The sequence below is a fragment of the Rhinopithecus roxellana genome, chromosome 13 (genome assembly GCF_007565055.1).
Source record: "Rhinopithecus roxellana isolate Shanxi Qingling chromosome 13, ASM756505v1, whole genome shotgun sequence".
Taxonomy (NCBI): Eukaryota; Metazoa; Chordata; class Mammalia; order Primates; family Cercopithecidae; genus Rhinopithecus; species Rhinopithecus roxellana.
In genome coordinates, this window is record NC_044561.1 from 105,495,939 (window position 1) to 105,513,755 (window position 17,817).

The 17,817-nt window shown below is 47.3% G+C and overlaps 1 protein-coding gene across 2 annotated transcripts; it reads left to right on the top strand.

Annotated features, from left to right (window-relative positions):
- The first annotated feature begins 4,137 nt into the window (after positions 1-4,137).
- BPIFA3 (BPI fold containing family A member 3) lies at positions 4,138-13,304 on the top strand. 2 transcript variants are annotated; one of them, XM_010360598.2, is made up of 7 exons: positions 4,155-4,492; positions 9,299-9,449; positions 9,844-9,951; positions 10,605-10,754; positions 11,907-11,991; positions 12,428-12,491; positions 13,036-13,304. In XM_010360598.2, the coding sequence occupies exons 1-7, from the start codon at positions 4,369-4,371 to the stop codon at positions 13,113-13,115; spliced, it is 762 nt and encodes a 253-aa protein (XP_010358900.1). In that variant the 5' UTR covers positions 4,155-4,368; the 3' UTR covers positions 13,116-13,304. The 2 variants fall into 2 exon arrangements, with proteins under 2 accessions (XP_010358901.1, XP_010358900.1); XM_010360599.1 differs by lacking the exon at positions 9,844-9,951 and having other exon boundaries at positions 4,138-4,492.
- The last annotated feature ends 4,513 nt before the right edge of the window (positions 13,305-17,817 follow it).

The window sequence follows — 17,817 nt, forward strand, 5'->3', positions numbered from 1 at the left end:
GGCCCAGAATTCTGCCAGGGGAGGTTCCTGCCTCCTTGTCCCACTGGACAGCTTCTTCCTACAGCCAGGGATGGGAGACAGGCCCTCTCCCTGGGCACATGGGTACAGACTTCTCACCCCGTAGATCCAGCCACTACTGTCTTCCTTTCTTCCTCCAACCTGCTGAGCCCTTTCCCACCTGAGGGCCTTTGCCATCATGGTTCCCTCTGCCTGGCTCCCCTTCCACATTTTGATACTCAAGGCTGGCTCCATCACCTCCTCTCCTCCTGGTCTCTGCTCGAATGTCACCTGAGACCTTCCCTAGCCCCGGTCTAATGTGGCCTCCTTGCTATTTCCAATCTCACACTAAGCTTTTTCCCCTTAATATAATTTATGGTTATTTGATTTCTTTCTTTTTTTTTTTTTTGAGACGGAGTCTCGCTCTGTCGCCCAGGCTGGAGTGCAGTGGCCGGATCTTGGCTCACTGCAAGCTCCGTCTCCCAGGTTAACGCCATTCTCCTGCCTCAGCCTCCCCAGTAGCTGGGACTACAGGCGCCCGCCACCTCGCCCGGCTAGTTTTTTTGTATTTTTTAGTAGAGACGGGGTTTCACCGGGTTAGCCAGGATAGTCTCGATCTCCTGACCTCGCGATCCGCCGTCTCAGCCTCCCAAAGTGCTGGGATTACAGGCTTGAGCCACCGCACCCGGCCGGTTATTTGGTTTCTTGTTTATTTCACCTTGTTCTGATTCCCTCGCCAGATGATAAGCTGCTGGTGAACAAGGTGACTGTTATTCCCTAGAGTCAAGCACAGTGCCAGGCACACAGTTGGCCCGCAGTAAACAATGGTTAGGTGGATGGATAAATGAATTTTTTTCAAAGTCAAACTCCTTGAAAGCCAATTTCCCAGGAGAGCAAGTGTTTTACCATTGAACCCATGAGCATGCCTTAAGAGGTCCATGGCAATCCTGGTACTGTGTGCAACATTTTTTAGCTTGGTGCATTTTTTTTTCTAAAAGACAAACCAAAACTTCCAGTGCATTTTCAAAATGTCCCCCAAGAAGGTAAAGAAGCTTGTTTTAGGGAAAGCTATTTGGAATACGGAAAGAGGCTGCTAATGCGTGAGGCTCAGTGATGTTCCACAGCTCCAGGGTCTAAGGAAAACAGTATCTGAGGCAGTGCTGGGGAAGGCAAGAGAGCCCGCTGGAATGCCAGCTCAGCCTCTTCCTGGCTGGGAGCTTAGGCAGCCGCTGGGTTTCTCTGGGTCTCTGTCTCCTCACCTTTGTGGCATGAGGACGGCATAAGATAGACCACAGAGCAGGCTTAGCACAGGGAACGGGTCCCAACGGAGAAACACCAGCTCCACCAACCTCCAGGTAGTTGCTCATTAAGGAGCAGTCCTCACTCCACCACCATCCTCCCTGAGAGCACCAGCGTGGGGTGCCCAGCCAACTTGGGCTTTTTCCCTTGAATGTCAGCTGAAACTCCACCTCCTCAGGGAGGTCTTTTCTCTGACATCCCTTTTCCCCCATTGACCAGGTATCCCCTCACTGTGCCCTCCCACAGTACCTCCCACCTCCTTCACCGCTGGGCCATACTTCATAATCCTATGCTCAGTTGCAGGGATAATTGAAGACTGTGTGTCTCCCCACTGGTATGTGAGCTCCATGAGGACAAGGGCCCTGCCTGACCACTCTCTGTGGGATCCCCAGAGCCCACGGCTCCTGGCACTCAGTGCTCAATGATTTTAGTGGTTTTATTCATTGAATGAATGACAGCAAAGTCCACCATGTGAACAACCACGCTCAAGCTCACTCCAGGACCATCACATCGTCACTGCCATCTCAGCCTCTCTATCATTCCTGCCTGCCTTCTGCAGTTGCATTTCATTCATGAAAGTACTTGATAGAGGTGACTCCCGCATTCATTGCACACATGTCCCAGGAACCATCTCGGGACTCTCATGCTCCGTGTCACTGACTCCATCAGCTTCCCTGGTTTACAGATGAGGAAGACTCAGAGGAGTAAGGACAAGGAGGAGGATCATCATAATAACATGGTTTGGGAGCACTGGCCCAAACATGATTCGCTTTAATCCTCACTATAGCTCTGAGGTCTGCCCTGTGATCCTTTTACAGACCTGGGAACTGAGTTTGCCAAGAGACAGAGTCAGGAGTTGAACCCTGGTCTGCGTGACCCCAAAGCACATGCTCTGGACTGCATGTGATCCTGCACTGAGTTGGCTTCAAATCCAGTACCCGGCCCCTGAGCAGGGTCTTCTCATCCCTCCAAATCCGCTCTCTCTTGTCATGCATCAAGCTCTGAAAATCTATACCCTCCACGCTGTCCTTTCATTAGGCTCTGTGGCCCTGAGAACCACAGCCTGTGATGAGGAGGGACCAACAGCCCCTGCCCCGTGTTAAGATGTCCAAAGAGCCAAGGACAACAGATTTGTTCCTCCCGACAGTGCCCACTCTTCTGTTTTCTTGACAAAAAAAAAAAAAAATTCCAACCACTTACATAAGACCAGGAAGGCTAGAAAAATACATTTTGAAGTAAGTGATATTCTACAAACATCCCCAAGGGAAGCATGAACTCTGAGAAAGGACCTCAAATAGGGAAAGCCAACACCCTGAACCAAGGCTTTCTCAGTACGGTCTCTTACAACACCACAGTAAATTGCCCAAGAATAGCCCCAAGGCTTCTGTGAAATTTGCAAAGGACGTTCCCATCCCTCATCCACATGAGGCCCTCTACGTCCCCCGCAGTATGGGGAAACAGCACAGGGACAGTGACAAATGCCTTTGTCTCAGAGCTCACAGCAATGGCATGGTGGGGCCCAGACCCCCGAGACCTGTGCTGCTGCAGTATAGTGGGCAAGGGAGAGCTGCAGGCAGTGCGGTCCAAGAGGATGCAGGGACCCTCCTGGGCCTGGGAGGTGTTGTGTGGAATGTGGCTTTTGCTCTGTGTGCAGTAGGAAATGCTGGAGGGTTTTGAGCAGAGGAGTGGCATGGTCTACCTTACATCTTTTTTTTTTTTTTTGGATGGAGTCTTGCTCTGTTGCCAGGCTAGAGTGCAGAGTGCAGTGTGGTGTGATCTTGGCTCACTGCAACCTCCGCCTCCCAGGTTCAAGCAGTTCTCCTGTCTCAGCCTCCCAGGTAGCTGGGACTACAGACGTGTACCACCACACCCGGCTAATTTTTGTATTTTTGGTAGAGACGGGGTTTCACCATGTTGGCCAGGCTGGTCTTGAACTCCTGACCTCCTGATATGCCCGCTTCGGCCTCCCAAAGTGCTGGGATTATAGGCATGAGCCACCGCACCCGGCCTATCTTACGTCTTAAAATGACTGTCCAGGCTGCTGTGTGGAAGAGATTGTAGGCGGGCACAGTTAAATGCTGGGAAACCAGCCAGGACCCACTGGCAATAATTCAGACCAAGCTGATGGTGGCTGAGGAGTAGTTGTGAGATGTGGTCATGTTCTGGAAGTGTCAGCAGAATCTCCTGACAGATGGGTTGTGGGAGATAGGAAAAGGGGAAGAAAGGGCAACTCCACGGGCTGGGACTGGAGCAACTAGATGGACTTGGCACCATTTCCTGAGAGTGAGGACAGGGGACTTAAACTGAATTCTCTCTGAATCCCAATCCCAGGGCTCCAAGGTCAACCTGCTGCTTTGGCTTCAAGACTGTAAATCTTATCCAGACAGATAAGATCCATCCATCCAGTCATTCATTCATTTGTAGCATTAACAAACATTCACCAGTACTTACCATGCGGCAAACACAGGAGGCACTGTAGATATGAGGATTAATTAGACTCATACCCTGCCCTCAAGAAACTCATAACTTGGAGGAGATTCAGAGATTCGCCATCTCCACTTATCAATTCAGTTGTTTGGTCACTCAACAAACATTCATTAGCACTCAGTTTCTGACAAGCAAGTGTCATGGTAGAGATTGAAGAGGTTGGTCTTGCCCTTAAGAAAGTCCTAGCCCAATTGGAGAGCCTGGGGTTAGCCATCCTTACTCAAATGTATTCATTCATTGGTTCACTAAAGAGTCACCAACACCCAGCCTGTGCCAGAGTCTGGGAGAGGACTCCTGTTGGATGACCCAACAATAGGCTCTGGTGAGTGTCTCCAAGCAACAAGGCCTTCCTCTGGAGCCCTGGCCTCCCCCCAGGGTTCCACCTGTTGCTCTCCCAATGTGAGCAAGCCCTGGTGGCAGCTGCCAGGGTCCGGTGCACCCCCTCCCCACAGCATGCTGGGGGCTAATTCTGATGTCATCTTTCTACAGAAAACTATGAGCCCATCCCTCCAGACTGCCACCCTCAAAGCCATCTGCCCAGGCCCCATCTGACACTCTTGACATCTGCAGGTCCCAGACCCTACGATGTGTCCACTCTGGAGGCTCCTCATCCTCCTCGGGTTGCTGGCCTTGCCCTTGGCACCGCACAAGCAGCCTTGGCCTGGCCTGGCCCAAGCCCACAGAGACAACAAATCCACCCTGGCAAGAAGTAAGCTAAGCCCCGGGCTCTGCCTACTGCCCACAGGGTCGGGGAGGTGGGAAGGTGCCATTTGGGCTCCACCGCTAACCTGCTGGGTGACTTCAGGTTAGTCACTTACCCTCTTTTTTTCTTAGACCTCAAGTACAGAAAATTGAGGTTGTGTTGATTATATGCCAACTTCTAGCACATCCTCATTGGCACAAACCACTTCAAGGTCCCCCTTTTGTTTTATTTTCTTATTTCCCCCTTTATCCCTTATTCTCACTCCTGTATCTCTACTGCCTTGGCAGGCACTGCAGTGTGTTTAATGGATATATTTAAATATGCCTGTGTCCTTGTATGTTCGGTACTTTAATTTACATAAATTGTATTGCCATATGTATCCCATTCTGTTTTTTTTTACTGGTTTCACTCAGCACTATGCTGTTGACATCTATGTTGCTTCAGCTGGTGCAGAAAGAGCCATAAGATTCATCCACCCCAGTTTATTTGGCTGTTCCCCTCTGGATGAACATGCAGGTTGTCTCTAACTCTCCACGATTATAAAGTACACTGAGATGAACCTCCTTGCACGTGTCCCTGTTACAGCCTGTGGGAGAATTTCTCTGGGATATACCCAGAAGGAGAGTGGCTGGGTCCTGAGGTAGAGATAAACTCAATTTAACCAAAACTGCCAGAATCCTCTCTAAAATGGCCATGTGGTCTACACGTGCTCCAATAAGAAATGACTATACCTGTCTCCCCATGTTCCCCAGCACTGCCGAGTACTGAGCTGTATCAGTCAGCTAGGGTTGTCCTCACAAGATACCACAGACTGGGAATTAAACAACACACATTCCTTTTCTCACAGTTCTGGAGGCTGGAAGTCCAAGATCAAGATGCAAATAGGGTTGGTTTCTGATGAGGCCTGGCTTGCTGGCTTGCAGACGGACATGTTCTCCATGTCTCCATATAGCCTTTTCTCTGTGCATGCAGAGAAAGAGATCGCTTCTGTTTCTTCTTATGAGGACACCAGTCCCGTCAGTTTAGGGCCACATTCTAATGACCTTGTTTAACCTCAATTAGCTCTTTAGAGGCCCTATCTCCCAAGACAGTCGCGCTGGGGGAGGAGAGGACACAATTTGAACTGACACTATTTTTAGACTTTTTTTTTTTTTTTGCCAGTTTGATATGTGGTTGAGTGATAACTACTTGTTTTAGCTTGACTTTATCTGGTGAGTGGGAAGTCTGAGCATCTTCTACTTTTGTTAACCATTTTGACTTTTTTCTTGGAGACAGAGAGTCTCACTCTGTCGTCCAGGCTGGAGTGCAGTGGCATGACCTTGGCTCACTGCAATGTCCGCCTCCCAGGTTCAAGCGATTCTCCGGCCTCAGCCTCCTGAGTAGCTGAGATTACAGGTGCATGTCACCATGCCCGGCTAATTTTTGTATATTTAGTGGGGATGGTTCATCTTTTTGGCCAGATGGTCTTGAAACCCTCACCTCAAGTTATCTACCCACCTCGGCCTTCCAAAGTGCTGGCATTACAGGCGTAAGCCACTGTGCCCGGCCCCATTTTGACTTCTTTGAATTCCCTGTTCTTACCTTTTGTCCGTTTTTAAATTTGCTTGTCTGGGTTTTTTTAATCCTCTTTGATTTGAAGAGACATTACTTAATTCTTGATATTAGCCCTTTGCCAGATTTATGTGTTGTGAATATTTCTCCCAAACTGTCATCCGTTAACTTTGCAGGTCCTTCACTGAACAGGAATATTTTCAAATTCATCAATATTTTGTTTTATAGTTTGTGTTTGGAGAGTCTTAAGACCTGGCTCCTACCTCAGACATATTCTACTTCGTTTTTTTCTAATAGCTTTATAGTTTTACCTTTCACATTTAAGATTTTAACCCATCTCTGGAGGCTATCTTTATGTATGCCTGTGTATGTATGGCAGAGATTCAGCTTTGCTTCTCTCCATGTGACTCAGTTTCCCTAACTCATCTACTAAATGATCAACTTCCCAAAAATGAGGATTCACTGCTAAGCTCCCTGTGCTGTATCTGTACATTTGTTTTACGCCAATAACATAGTATTGTAAATACAACATCTTTGTAAAATGCTGTTTTATCTGACAGACCTATATTCTTCCAAATGAGTTTTAGAGTGTGTTGAGTTCCTTTAAAAAATTCATCTGGCAGGGCATGGTGGCTCCCTAGCACTTTAAGAGGCTGAGGTGGGAGATTGCTTGAGCCTAGGAATTCAAGACCAGCCTGGGCAACATATCAAGATCCTGTCTCTACAAAAATAAAATTAGAAAATTAACCGGGCATGGTGGCACACGCCTGTAGTCCCAGCTACTTGGGAGGTTGAGGTGGGAGGATCACTTGTGCCCAGGAGTTTGAGACTGCAATGAGTTATAATTGTGCCACTGCACTCCAGCCTGAGCAACAAAGACCCTGTCTCTTAAAAAAAAAAAAAATCAGACCAGGCGTGTTCACTCACACCTGTAATCCCAGCACTTTGGGAGGCCAAGGAGGGCGAATCACGAGGTCAGGAGATCAAGACCATCCAGGCTAACACAGTGAAATTCCATCTCTACTAAAAGTACAAAAAATTAGCCGGGCATGGTGGCGAGGGCCTGTAGTCCCAGCTACTCAGGAGGCTGAGGCAGGAGAATGGCTTGAACCCAGGAGGTGGAGCTTGCAGTGAATGGAGATCACGCCTCTGCACTCCAGCCTGGGCGACAGAGCGAGACTCTGTCTCAAAAAAAAAAAAAAAAAATCATCTGGAAATTTGATTGGAGTTAAAATGAATTAGTTAATTTAAAGGGAGTTGATATTTTTTACTTCCCAATCATAAACTTAGTGTATCTTTCCATTTATTCAGATTTTACTATATATCCCATAATATAATTTTAAAGTCCTATCAATGTCTCGAGCATGATTTGTTAACGTGATTCCTAGAGAATTTATAGTTTTCATTGCCATAGTAAATGCTACCTAATCTTCTATTATATTTTCTAGTTGGAATTGCAGGTACAGATGGAAGGAAAGCTATTGACTTCTTCTGATATTCAAAAGCCTTGCTGACCTCTTATAGTTTTATTGTTTTATTTATTCTGTGGGTGTTTCTATCTAGAGTATTATATTATCTGTAAGTAGTAATAGCTTTATCTTTCCTCTTCTAAGCCTTACACTCCCTGTGCCTTTTTCTTATCTTGCATTGTAGCCAGAGCCTTCTACAGGAATGGAAATGAATCCAGAATTCCCCTCCAAGCATATTTTCTGTAGGTTTTTGGAATATAGTGTTTATCACATTAAGCTTGTTCCTTATGCCCCTAGTTTTATGAATTTTTCTTAATCATAAGTCAGTATTGACCTTTAACAAAAGTTTCTCTGCATCTAAAAGTTAATCACTCTTTTCCTCCAACCTACTAAATGATAAATTGTACTAATAGATTTTTCTGCTGTTGAACCTTCCCAACATTTCTAAAATGAACATTTTTATGATGTACTATTAGTTTGTTGTTGTTGTTGTTGTTGTTGTTGTTGTTGTTGTTTTGTTTTTGTTTTGCAATGGAGTCTTGCTCTGTCACCCAGGCTGGAGTACAGTGGCGGGATCTCAGCTCACTGCAACCTCCACCTCCCAGCCCAGGTTCAAATGATTCTCCTGCCTCGGCCTCCTGAGTAGCTGGGATTACAGGTGCCCCCACTACCACACCCTACGGATTTATGTATTTTTAGTAGAGACAGGGTTTCACCATGTTGGCCAGGCTGGTTTCAAACTCCGGACCTCAGGTGATCTGCCTGCCTCGGCCTCCCAAAATGTTGGGATTACAGGCGTGAGCCACTGCGCCTAGCCAAGATTTCATTAACTAATAATTTGTTTAGGATCTTAGCAAACTTTTTGTACATAAAACTAATATGTAACTTTCTTTTCTTGGTATTGTCCTTGAGGCTAGGAAAGTTATACTAACCTCAGAGAATGAATTTAACATCTTTCTGTTTCTCCATTTTCTTTCACAGTTTTCTCTTTATAAAAGTTTGATAAAACTCTGCGTAAAATCTTCTAGGTCAGAAGCTCTTGGAGAATGAGATCTTCAATCACCATTTTTATTTGTTAAGAAATTTCTTAATTTCTTCGGTTATGAATGTTTTCTATTTTTCCTCATCAGAACTTGGAATTTTGTGGTTTATCATAAATGTATCCTTTTCATTTACTGCTACTCTGCAGTAACCCAGAGTTCTCAGTGTGGGACCTGATCTCAGGGCAGGTAAAACCAGTGAAATAATGTGCCCTATGGTACACTCTGAGATTCATCAGAGCTGGATCCTCATCCCAGGCAGGAGGGTCTAGAGACAAAATAGGCAGGACTTAAGCATCTCCAATAGCTTTAAAAATTCCTTCCTTTGGGAGATTTATTCTTTTCTGGTGGAAGTTCCACTGGGTCCTGCAATTTATTCTAGATATGGTGTGGAGCAATTTACATCTATTCTCTCCACACTTACCCATCTAAATTTTCTCTTCAACCAGCATTGACTCTGATCTACATCCCGTATGTTAGCTCCGTGCTCCAGACTGAAATACAGTGTTGGGTGAACTTTCAACCAGAATACCCCACTTTGAGCAGCTGCTGCCTGCCAGACCCTCTGCAGGTTTTTTTCTTTATTTCTCATATCAATCTTGCAAAGCATAATTTCATTTCATAGATGAAGGAGGTAGATCTCCATGGGGAGGCAGTGACTTGCACCAGCCTACAACCCAGGTCTCTGAATCCCAAGCCCCCCACCTTTTCCATGACACTGTGCAAAGTCAGTGGTCCTTGTGCATTTCCAGTTATTGCTCAGGGCCTCATAAAGAACAACGCAGAAAGCCGAATCCAGAACATCCACTTTGGGGACAGACTGAATGCCTTGGCACAAGTGGCCCCAGGGATGGTGGGCTGGCTAATCAGCGGCAGGAAACACCAGCAGCAGCAAGAGAGCAGGTGAGACCCTGAGTTCCATCCCTGGCCCTGGAACTCTTTATAGAGCTCTGGATCGAATGGTGGAGCTGATGGGGGGCTGGGGAGGTTCAAGGCCTGTGAAGAGGGAAGGTAGGAAGATTGAAAGAAGAGAAGGTGGAAGGCCCACATGAGGAAGAATGGGGGCCCAGCTGCACAAATCAAAACTGTGTGGCACTGTGTGCCCCACTCTGGGGCAGCTTGCAGTCCAGGGCTCCCGCACCTGACTCTTGCCCTCAGAGCATCTGTAAAAGAATCACACTCCAGTTCCCATTGCCAGACCCTCTTTATAGATGGGACAGTCTTGTTTCTCAGCAGGAAGCCTTACCTGTTCTGAGGTCCCTCACCCTTGCGGGGCCTCTGCTCTTTCCTTGTGCAGCATCAACATCACCAACATGCAGCTGGACTATGGTGGGATCCAGATGTCATTCCATAAGGAGTGGTTCTCGGCAAACATCTCACCTGAATTTGACCTTGAATTGAGACCGTGAGTCATACAGAAGCAGCATCTGAGAGGTGCTAGCTCTCCTCACAGGGAACCTGGGAAATCCAGATCTTTCTGATCCCAACCTAAATTCAAATCCTGGCTTCCAAGGCCACTTGCTGTGTGACCTTGGGCAAGTCACTTCACCTCTCTGAGCCTTGTTTTCTTTACCTGAAATATGGATGACCATCATTAGTCAGTGGAAGGAAGTCATTTGCTCATTCAAACCTATGAGAGTTCACAACAACTGAGCTTGATAAAAGAGAGAAAGAGAGAACTGCTGTAATCATCTCATCGCCCCTGCTCACCATCCTCCTGTTCAAACTATCCTTTGACATCCACTGCCCCCAAGAAAGGGAGGATGCAGCTAAATGGGAAAGATTTTTGAAACAGAGATTACCTCTCAACGTTTGAATTTCCAAAGGCCTATTTAAGGGATTTTCAAAGGGATTTAAAAAGGGATTTTACTCTGGCTACAGCTGTTTTCTCTTTAAGCACTGACTTTGGGATTTAACTGGGCCTGGTTTGTTGAAAGGACTCAGAGTGACAGGGGAAGCCCTGATGGTGGACAGTGCCCGTCTTTGCCAACACGGAGATTTCTACTTTTTCTCTACCTCCTCCCCTTGCCCTTCCTCCTCCTCCTTTCTCGTCTGCAGGCCCTTCGATAACAACATCATAAAGATGTGTGCACACATGAGCATCGTTGTGGAGTTCTGGCTGGAGAAAGACGAGTTTGGCCGGAGGGATCTGGTGATAGGCAAATGCGATGCAGAGCCTAGCAGTGTCCACGTGGCCGTCCTCACCGAGTAAGACCCCAGCTGCCCCTCCCCAGAGCTGGGCCTCCTTCCTAACAAGCCCCAGCTGCAGTGTCACTTCCTGACCATCTCCTAAATTAGTCCAAAGCAGATCTCATCCTTCCCCCAGGATCTGCTCTTCCTCCCGTGTTCCCAACCGTGATGACCCTACCACCCTCCCAGAAACCAGACTCTTCTCCCACCCCACTCCTCAGGCCCATTATCACCAGTTCCCATAATGACTTCCTAGTAGCCCTCAGCTTCTCTCTTTCATCTCCACCTCCTACTCCACTGCCTGGAGCACTACAGGAGCCTCCTCCTGGCTTTCCCGGATCTCCCCTCCTACTCTCCATTCCCCACCCTGCAGCAGAAATAACTTTCTAACACAGAAAATTGGCCATGCCCAAGCCCCTGCTCCAAAGCCTCCAGTGGTTCCCAGTGCCCTCTGGATAAAGAGCAACTCCCAAATTTCACTCAAGGCCCTGCTTGTCCTCTCCCCTGCCAACTTTTCAGCCCTTTGTCCTCCACCACACACCATGCATTTTTACATCACTGTGCCTTTGCACATGCTGATCCTGTTGCCTGGAATGCCCTTTCCATCTTCCCTGAAGCTCCTCCTTATCCCTCATTCTTTCGTATGTTTCCCAAAAACCTACTGTATGCCAGCACCATACCTGATGCTAGGGATACAGTGGTGAACAAGACACAAAATACAGCTTTAATAAAGCTCCATAGACTGGCTGACCAAGTCTTTCAATTTCAACTGACTATAAGTCCCTCAAAGGCAAGATTTGTGCCTGATTTATCTCTTAATTCTAGAATGCTGAAAGCAATGAAGACCTCAGTGGATGTCTGATCATTTGTTCATCAGATATTCATTGAGTACCTAGATTGTACCAGACATTTATGGGAGGACAGTGGAAGGGAAAGGCTCTGGAATCTGGTGCTCTATTGCCATGTTTCTTATATAACCAGCACTTATTAGCTGTGTGACCTTGGGCAAGGTCCGAGCTACCCCTTTGATGATCACTGACAATGATACTTGTGGCATGGGGCTGAGTAAGGATTAAAAGACTGTGGAAGGCATACTCAACACATACCTCCTGGCTTTAATGTTGCCTGGATTGCTCTGTTCTGTTTCTGTACCTCTGCCTTTCTTTCCAGGGCTATCCCACCAAAGATGAAACAGTTCCTCCACAACCTCAAAGATAACCTGCCAAAAGTTCTCCCACAACTGGTAGAAAGTCAGGTAAGTTTAGAAAAAACTTTGCATCTTGAGCAATCTTGAGTCCGAGGGTCAACGCATATCCACTGGCAATTTAGCAAAGGATTTCAAACATTGGGTTTTAGAGCTTGAAATATCTCAATTTGAAACTTCAGGTTGGCCATGAGTTTTGTCAGGCTATCCTTGAGCAAGAGACTTTGCTTCCCTGAGCCTCAGTGTTCCCACCTGTAGCATGGGAACCACCACAGTCCCTGTCTTATATGATGAGGATTTGTGGAGACAAAGCGTGGAAGTGTTGTGCATGACACTGAGCAGGTAGTTGGTGCTCACTACCAGGGAGCCGCTCTGGCCACGATTCCTACTGGAAAAATCCCATGGACTTGAAGTTTCCTGCCACAGGCACTTCAGTTTTCCTTTTCCAGCCCCTGGCCTGATCCTTCTCTCTGTGCTGATGGTTCAGGTATGTCCTCTGATCGGTGAAATCCTCGGGCAGCTGGATGTGAAACTGTTGAAAAGCCTCATAGGTGAGTGTCTGGTCCGTCCAGTGAGGACTCCTTAGGACTGGCAAGGGGCTGAAAGAGGTACCCCCGTCCCTGGAGCCCCCAGGGAGGCCTGCTAAGGGGCATCTGCATGTGCTGTGAGAACACTTTAGAGGTGACCATATTATGATGACCACACTGTCCCCCAAGAGAGCTGGGACAGCAGAAGGTACTCCTACCAAGCAGGCTGTGCCCTGCCAAGTCACTGAAGTCATCAGGTTACCAGGGATTCTAGCTTCTCCCAAGATCTCCACCCAATCCAGTAGGGAGCACTGGCCCCACCCCAAACCTGAGACCATCTCTACTCCAGTTACAGATAAACAGTTATAGTCTCTGCCCATATAGAGCTCATAGCCTAGTAAAGTGAAGACACCAAGAAGCAAATAATTCAGCATCATCTGGGGAGGGTTTTCATGTGAACACTCCCGGCACCCGCCTTTGGTCACCATGGATAGATGAGGGTTTCCCTTCGGTGTGGGAGCTGGGAGGTGGGCACGCTGGTGACAGATGCTACCTTTTCTCTTTACAGAACAGGAGGCTGCTTATGAACCAACTCACCATGAATCCAGCCAACCCTCTGCATGCCAGGCTGGAGCGCCCCCCAGCTGACTACTGCTGATCAGAAGGAAGGTCCACATCTTGGGACCTTAAGTCTCCCTTAGAGTGGGGCTTCTGCTACCCTAAAAACTTTATCCCAGGCCCTCTGGACATCCCAACCTCTCCCACAGTAAACTCCAGCTCTGAAGGATGCACAGGTCCCTCCCGCCTGGGCCCTGGGGTTTAGGTCTAGAAGGCAGACCTGATGAAGTATCCTCCTGAGAACAAATATCCCTACGGTTGCTCATCAGCCCAGAAATGCCGACAAAAAAAAAATGCAGGGAGGGGTCTGTTGAGATTTCTCTTTCTTTCTTTTTTTTTTTTTTTTTTTGAGACAGAGTCTCGCTCTGTTGCCCAGGCTGGAGTGCAGTGGCCAGATCGCAGCTCACTGCAAGCTCCGCCTCCCGGGTTTACGCCATTCTCCTGCCTCAACCTCCTGAGTAGCTGGGACTACAGGCGCCCGCCACCTCGCCCGGCTAGTTTTTTGTATTTTTTTTAGTAGAGACGGGGTTTCACTGTGTTAGCCAGGAGGGTCTCGATCTCCTGACCTTGTGATCCGCCCGTCTCGGCCTCCCAAAGTGCTGGGGTTACAGGCTTGAGCCACCGCGCCCGGCCCAAGATTTCTCATTCTCTCACTCTTTCATTCCATATTTACTGGACACCTAGTATGTGTCAAGAATACTGCTGGGCTCCAAGGGGGTGTAGAGAAAGGGTGAGAGAGTGGAAAAGTGAAACCATGGGCACCAAACACACCTGAGCTCACCTTCAATTCGGCCCAACTGGCAGTTCCATGAGGGTGTAGGTGCCATGCAGCATGGTGACCCATGTCCCAGCATACAGCTGGCACAGAGTGCGTGCTCAGTAAATATCTGTGGCTCAATGAGTGGTTGGATTCTAGTCTTAGGCTCCACTAGCTGCATTTGGGACAAAGCTTGTTACCTTTTGGTCTTCATCATTTGCAAAATGGGAATAGAAATCTTGCAAGATGTGGAACAACAGAAGCCATCCAACGCTGCTGGTGCGAGATCAGTTCTACCACCACTTTATAAAGCATCTCCTAAAGTTAAACATAGGCTTGCTTTACAACTCAGCAATTCCACTACCTAGTGTATTCTCAGCAAAAATACATGCATGTGTGGAGCAAAAGGCAAGGAAGCTCATAGCAGCAACGTTCATCGTAACCCCAAACTCAGCATCTCCCCATGCCGATCAAAAGAATGAATAAATAGAATGGGCAGATATCTTGTGGGATGGGCACCCACTGGAATCTCTATAGTGATGGAAATGACCTACAATTGCCCACAGCCACATGGACGAATCTCATAAACAGAATATTACATGAAAGAAGCCATAGGCAAAAGGGCACGTGTTGCATCTCCCATTTATGTGAGTCCCAAAACAGCAAAACTAATCCATGCCACCAGAGATAAGATAGTGGTTACCTTGGGGCAAGGGTTAGATGCTAAGAGGGCATTGAAGGGGACTTCTGGAGAGCTTATAACATTCTGTTTCCTGATCTAGGTGCTGGGTATGGGAAGGGATGTTTGGTTTCTGAAAATTCATTGAGCTATTTACATATATGCATTTTTCTTACGTGTAATGCACTTTAACAATTTTGACAATAAAAATATTGGCCGGTTGTGATGGCTCACACCTGTAATCCCAACACTTTGGGCAGCTGAGGCTGGAGGATTGCTTGAGGCCAGGAGTTCGAGACCAGCCTAGGCAATGCAGCAAGACCCTATGTCTACAAAAAGCTTGAAAAAGTAGCTGGAGGCAGCAGCACGCACCTGTAGTCACCGCTACTTGGGAGGCTGAGGCAGGGGGATTGCTTGAGCCTAGGAGTTCAAGGTTACAGTGAGCTATGATTGCAACACTGCACTCCAGCCTGGTGATAGAGCAAGACCGTGTCTCTCTAAAAAGTCCACATAAGTATTTATAACGCAGGATGCTTGTAAGGAGTAAAGCCATGAAAAACCATTTGCAGTATATTTCATATGTGATGGGTTCATGGAAAATGCTTATTAAATGTCACTTAATCCAGCCAGGCACAGTGGCTCATACCTGTAATCCCAGCTCTTTGGGAGGCCAGGGTGGGTGGATCATTTGAGCTCAGGAGTTTGAGACCAGCCTGGCCAACATGGTGAAACTCCATCTCTACTAAAAATACAAAAATTAGCCAGGCATGGCGATTTTGTTGCCTGTAATTCCAGTTACTCAGGAAGCTGAGGCAGGAGAATTGCTTGAACCAGGAGGCAGAGGTTCAGTGAGCCAAGTTCATTCCACTGCACTCCAGTCTGGGCAACAGAGTGAGGCTCCATCTCACCAAAAAAAAAAAAAAAAAAAAAAAGTCATTTAATCCATTGTTAATGATTTGACTGTTGACTATTCAGTTATTAAATATGGATTCCACTCTCCTCCAACCAAGAGTTGAAAAAGCAACCTGAGAAATCAAGGGAAAATAGAACACACATATTAATCACAGTGGCACACACATTAAACACTTGTTATAAACAGAGCTTTTTGGTGCTCAGAGCTTACATCCAGCATCTTATCAATGCCTCCCAGCAACCCCACCAGATACAAAATTTCAGCTCACTTTATACGTGAGAAGCCTGAGGCTCGGAGAATAAAGTCACTTGTCTAAGGTCACACAGTAAGGAAATGGCCACATTGACTGCACTCAGGCAGCCAGCTCTAGAGCCCACGCTCTCAACCACTGTCAATCCTCCCTCCCTCCCGGTCTTCCCTTCCTTCCTTCCAACACCCCCCACCCAACCACACACACACTCACGCACACACACGGTGGGGACTGATGAAATATGTGTTCAGTGGGACTGACAAGCTCAAATAAGGAAATGTCAACAGCTCAGAGATGAGAATAGGGCAGGAGAATCTCACATCTCTGTCTTTGAATTCAAACTCCCTAATCCGAAATGCTTCACTGGGGATTTGCAACCCTAAACGCTAATGTTCCCCTTGCCAGCCGTGAGCTTGTGGGGTTCTTCCTGCTCATGATTCAAAGAGCAAACACAGGAGGGCCAGGCCTGGTCCCCAACAAGGCTACCTGGTTCACTGGTGAAGGCAGCTTTTGTCTGCCTTCCTCCTGACTCTTTCTGGGCTGGCGCAGGGCTCCCTATAGGGACCTCCTTGGGTTTCTGGCATTCTGTTTTCATTTTAAGGTTCATGGAGCATGGACTCATTACATTTCCTCCCGGAAGGGTTTGTTGGACAATGGACCTCTATTAGGATACTGGGGTTCACACTGGGGGATGGTTTAAGGCTCCAGTTCAGCCCCAAATGTTCAGAACCTCAGTCCTGGCTCTGCCCCTCTGTATCTGATAACTTCCATGCCCTCCCACTACTAGGCACTGACTCTGTGCCAGGTATTGGGCTGGGAGCTACATATGTTTCCCCAAATTGGAGGGGGTGCAACAAATCAGTTCTAGAGATCTGTCATACAACATTGTGCCTACAGTTAACAAGGCTGTATTGTACACTTAAAACTTTGTTAAGGCCAGGCACAGTGGCTCACACCTGTAATCCCAACACTTTGGGAGGCTGAGGGGGGCAAATCACCTGAGGTCAGGAGTTTGAGACCAGTCTGATCAACATGGTGAAACCCCGCCTCTACTAAAAATATTAATACAAAAATTAGCTGGGCGTGGAGGCACACACCTATAATCCCAGCTACTTGGGAGGCTGAGGCACGAGGAATCACTTGAACCTGGGAGGCAGAAGTTACAGTGAGCCGAGATCATGCCAACGGCACTCCTGCCTAGGAGACAGAGCAAGACGAGAGAGAGAGAGAGAGAAAGGAAGGAAGGAAGGAAGGAAGGAAGGAAGGAAGGAAGGAAGGAAGGAAGGAAGGAAGGAAGGAAGGAAGGAAGGAAGGAAGGAAGGAAAAAATGAAGAAAGAAAGAAGGAAGGAAGGAAGGAGAGAGAGAGAGAAGAAAGAGAGAGAGAAAGAAAGGAAGAAAAGAGAAAGAAAGAAGGAAAGAGAGAAAGAAAGAAAAGAAAGAAAGGAAGAAAGAAGGAAGACTGTGTTAAAAAAAAAAAAAAAAACTCTGTGGATCTCATGTTAGGTGTTCTTACTACTAGTAAAATTTCTTAAGGCTGTGCACAGTGGCTTACACCTGTAATCCCAGCACTTGAGAGGCCAAGACAGGCAGATCACTTGAGCCTATGCAACATGGCAAAACCCTGTCTCCACAAAAAAACATGAAAATTAGCCAGGCATGGTGGTGCACACCTAAAGTCCCAGTTACCCAGAAGGCTGAAGCGAGAGGATCACCTGAGCTCGGGAGGTCGAGGCTGCAGTGAACTGTAATGGCACCACTACGGTTCAGCCTGGGCGACAGAATGAAACTGTCTCAAAAGAAGAAAAGAGGGGGTTTGGCAGGGGAAGCGCTCCATCAACGGGAGGGCTCCAGGGAAGATGGGCAGGTGCTTTCTGAACTGAAAACTGTGATGCAAACTTGTACTTAAAGTAAGGGCACTGAAGCCAAAGATGACAGTCCGACTTCACCTCTTCCCAGCTGAGATGACCCTGGGCAGATCACTGCCCTCCCTGAGCCTCAGTTTCCCCACAGACTTGTTATAGGTGGCATAAAGCACTAGTGTCTCACAAAAAGTTATCATTAGTAGTAGTATTTTTTTTTTTTTTTTTTTGCACTTTAAAAGCAAGTGCAAAGATTAATCTCAAAAGCAAGGG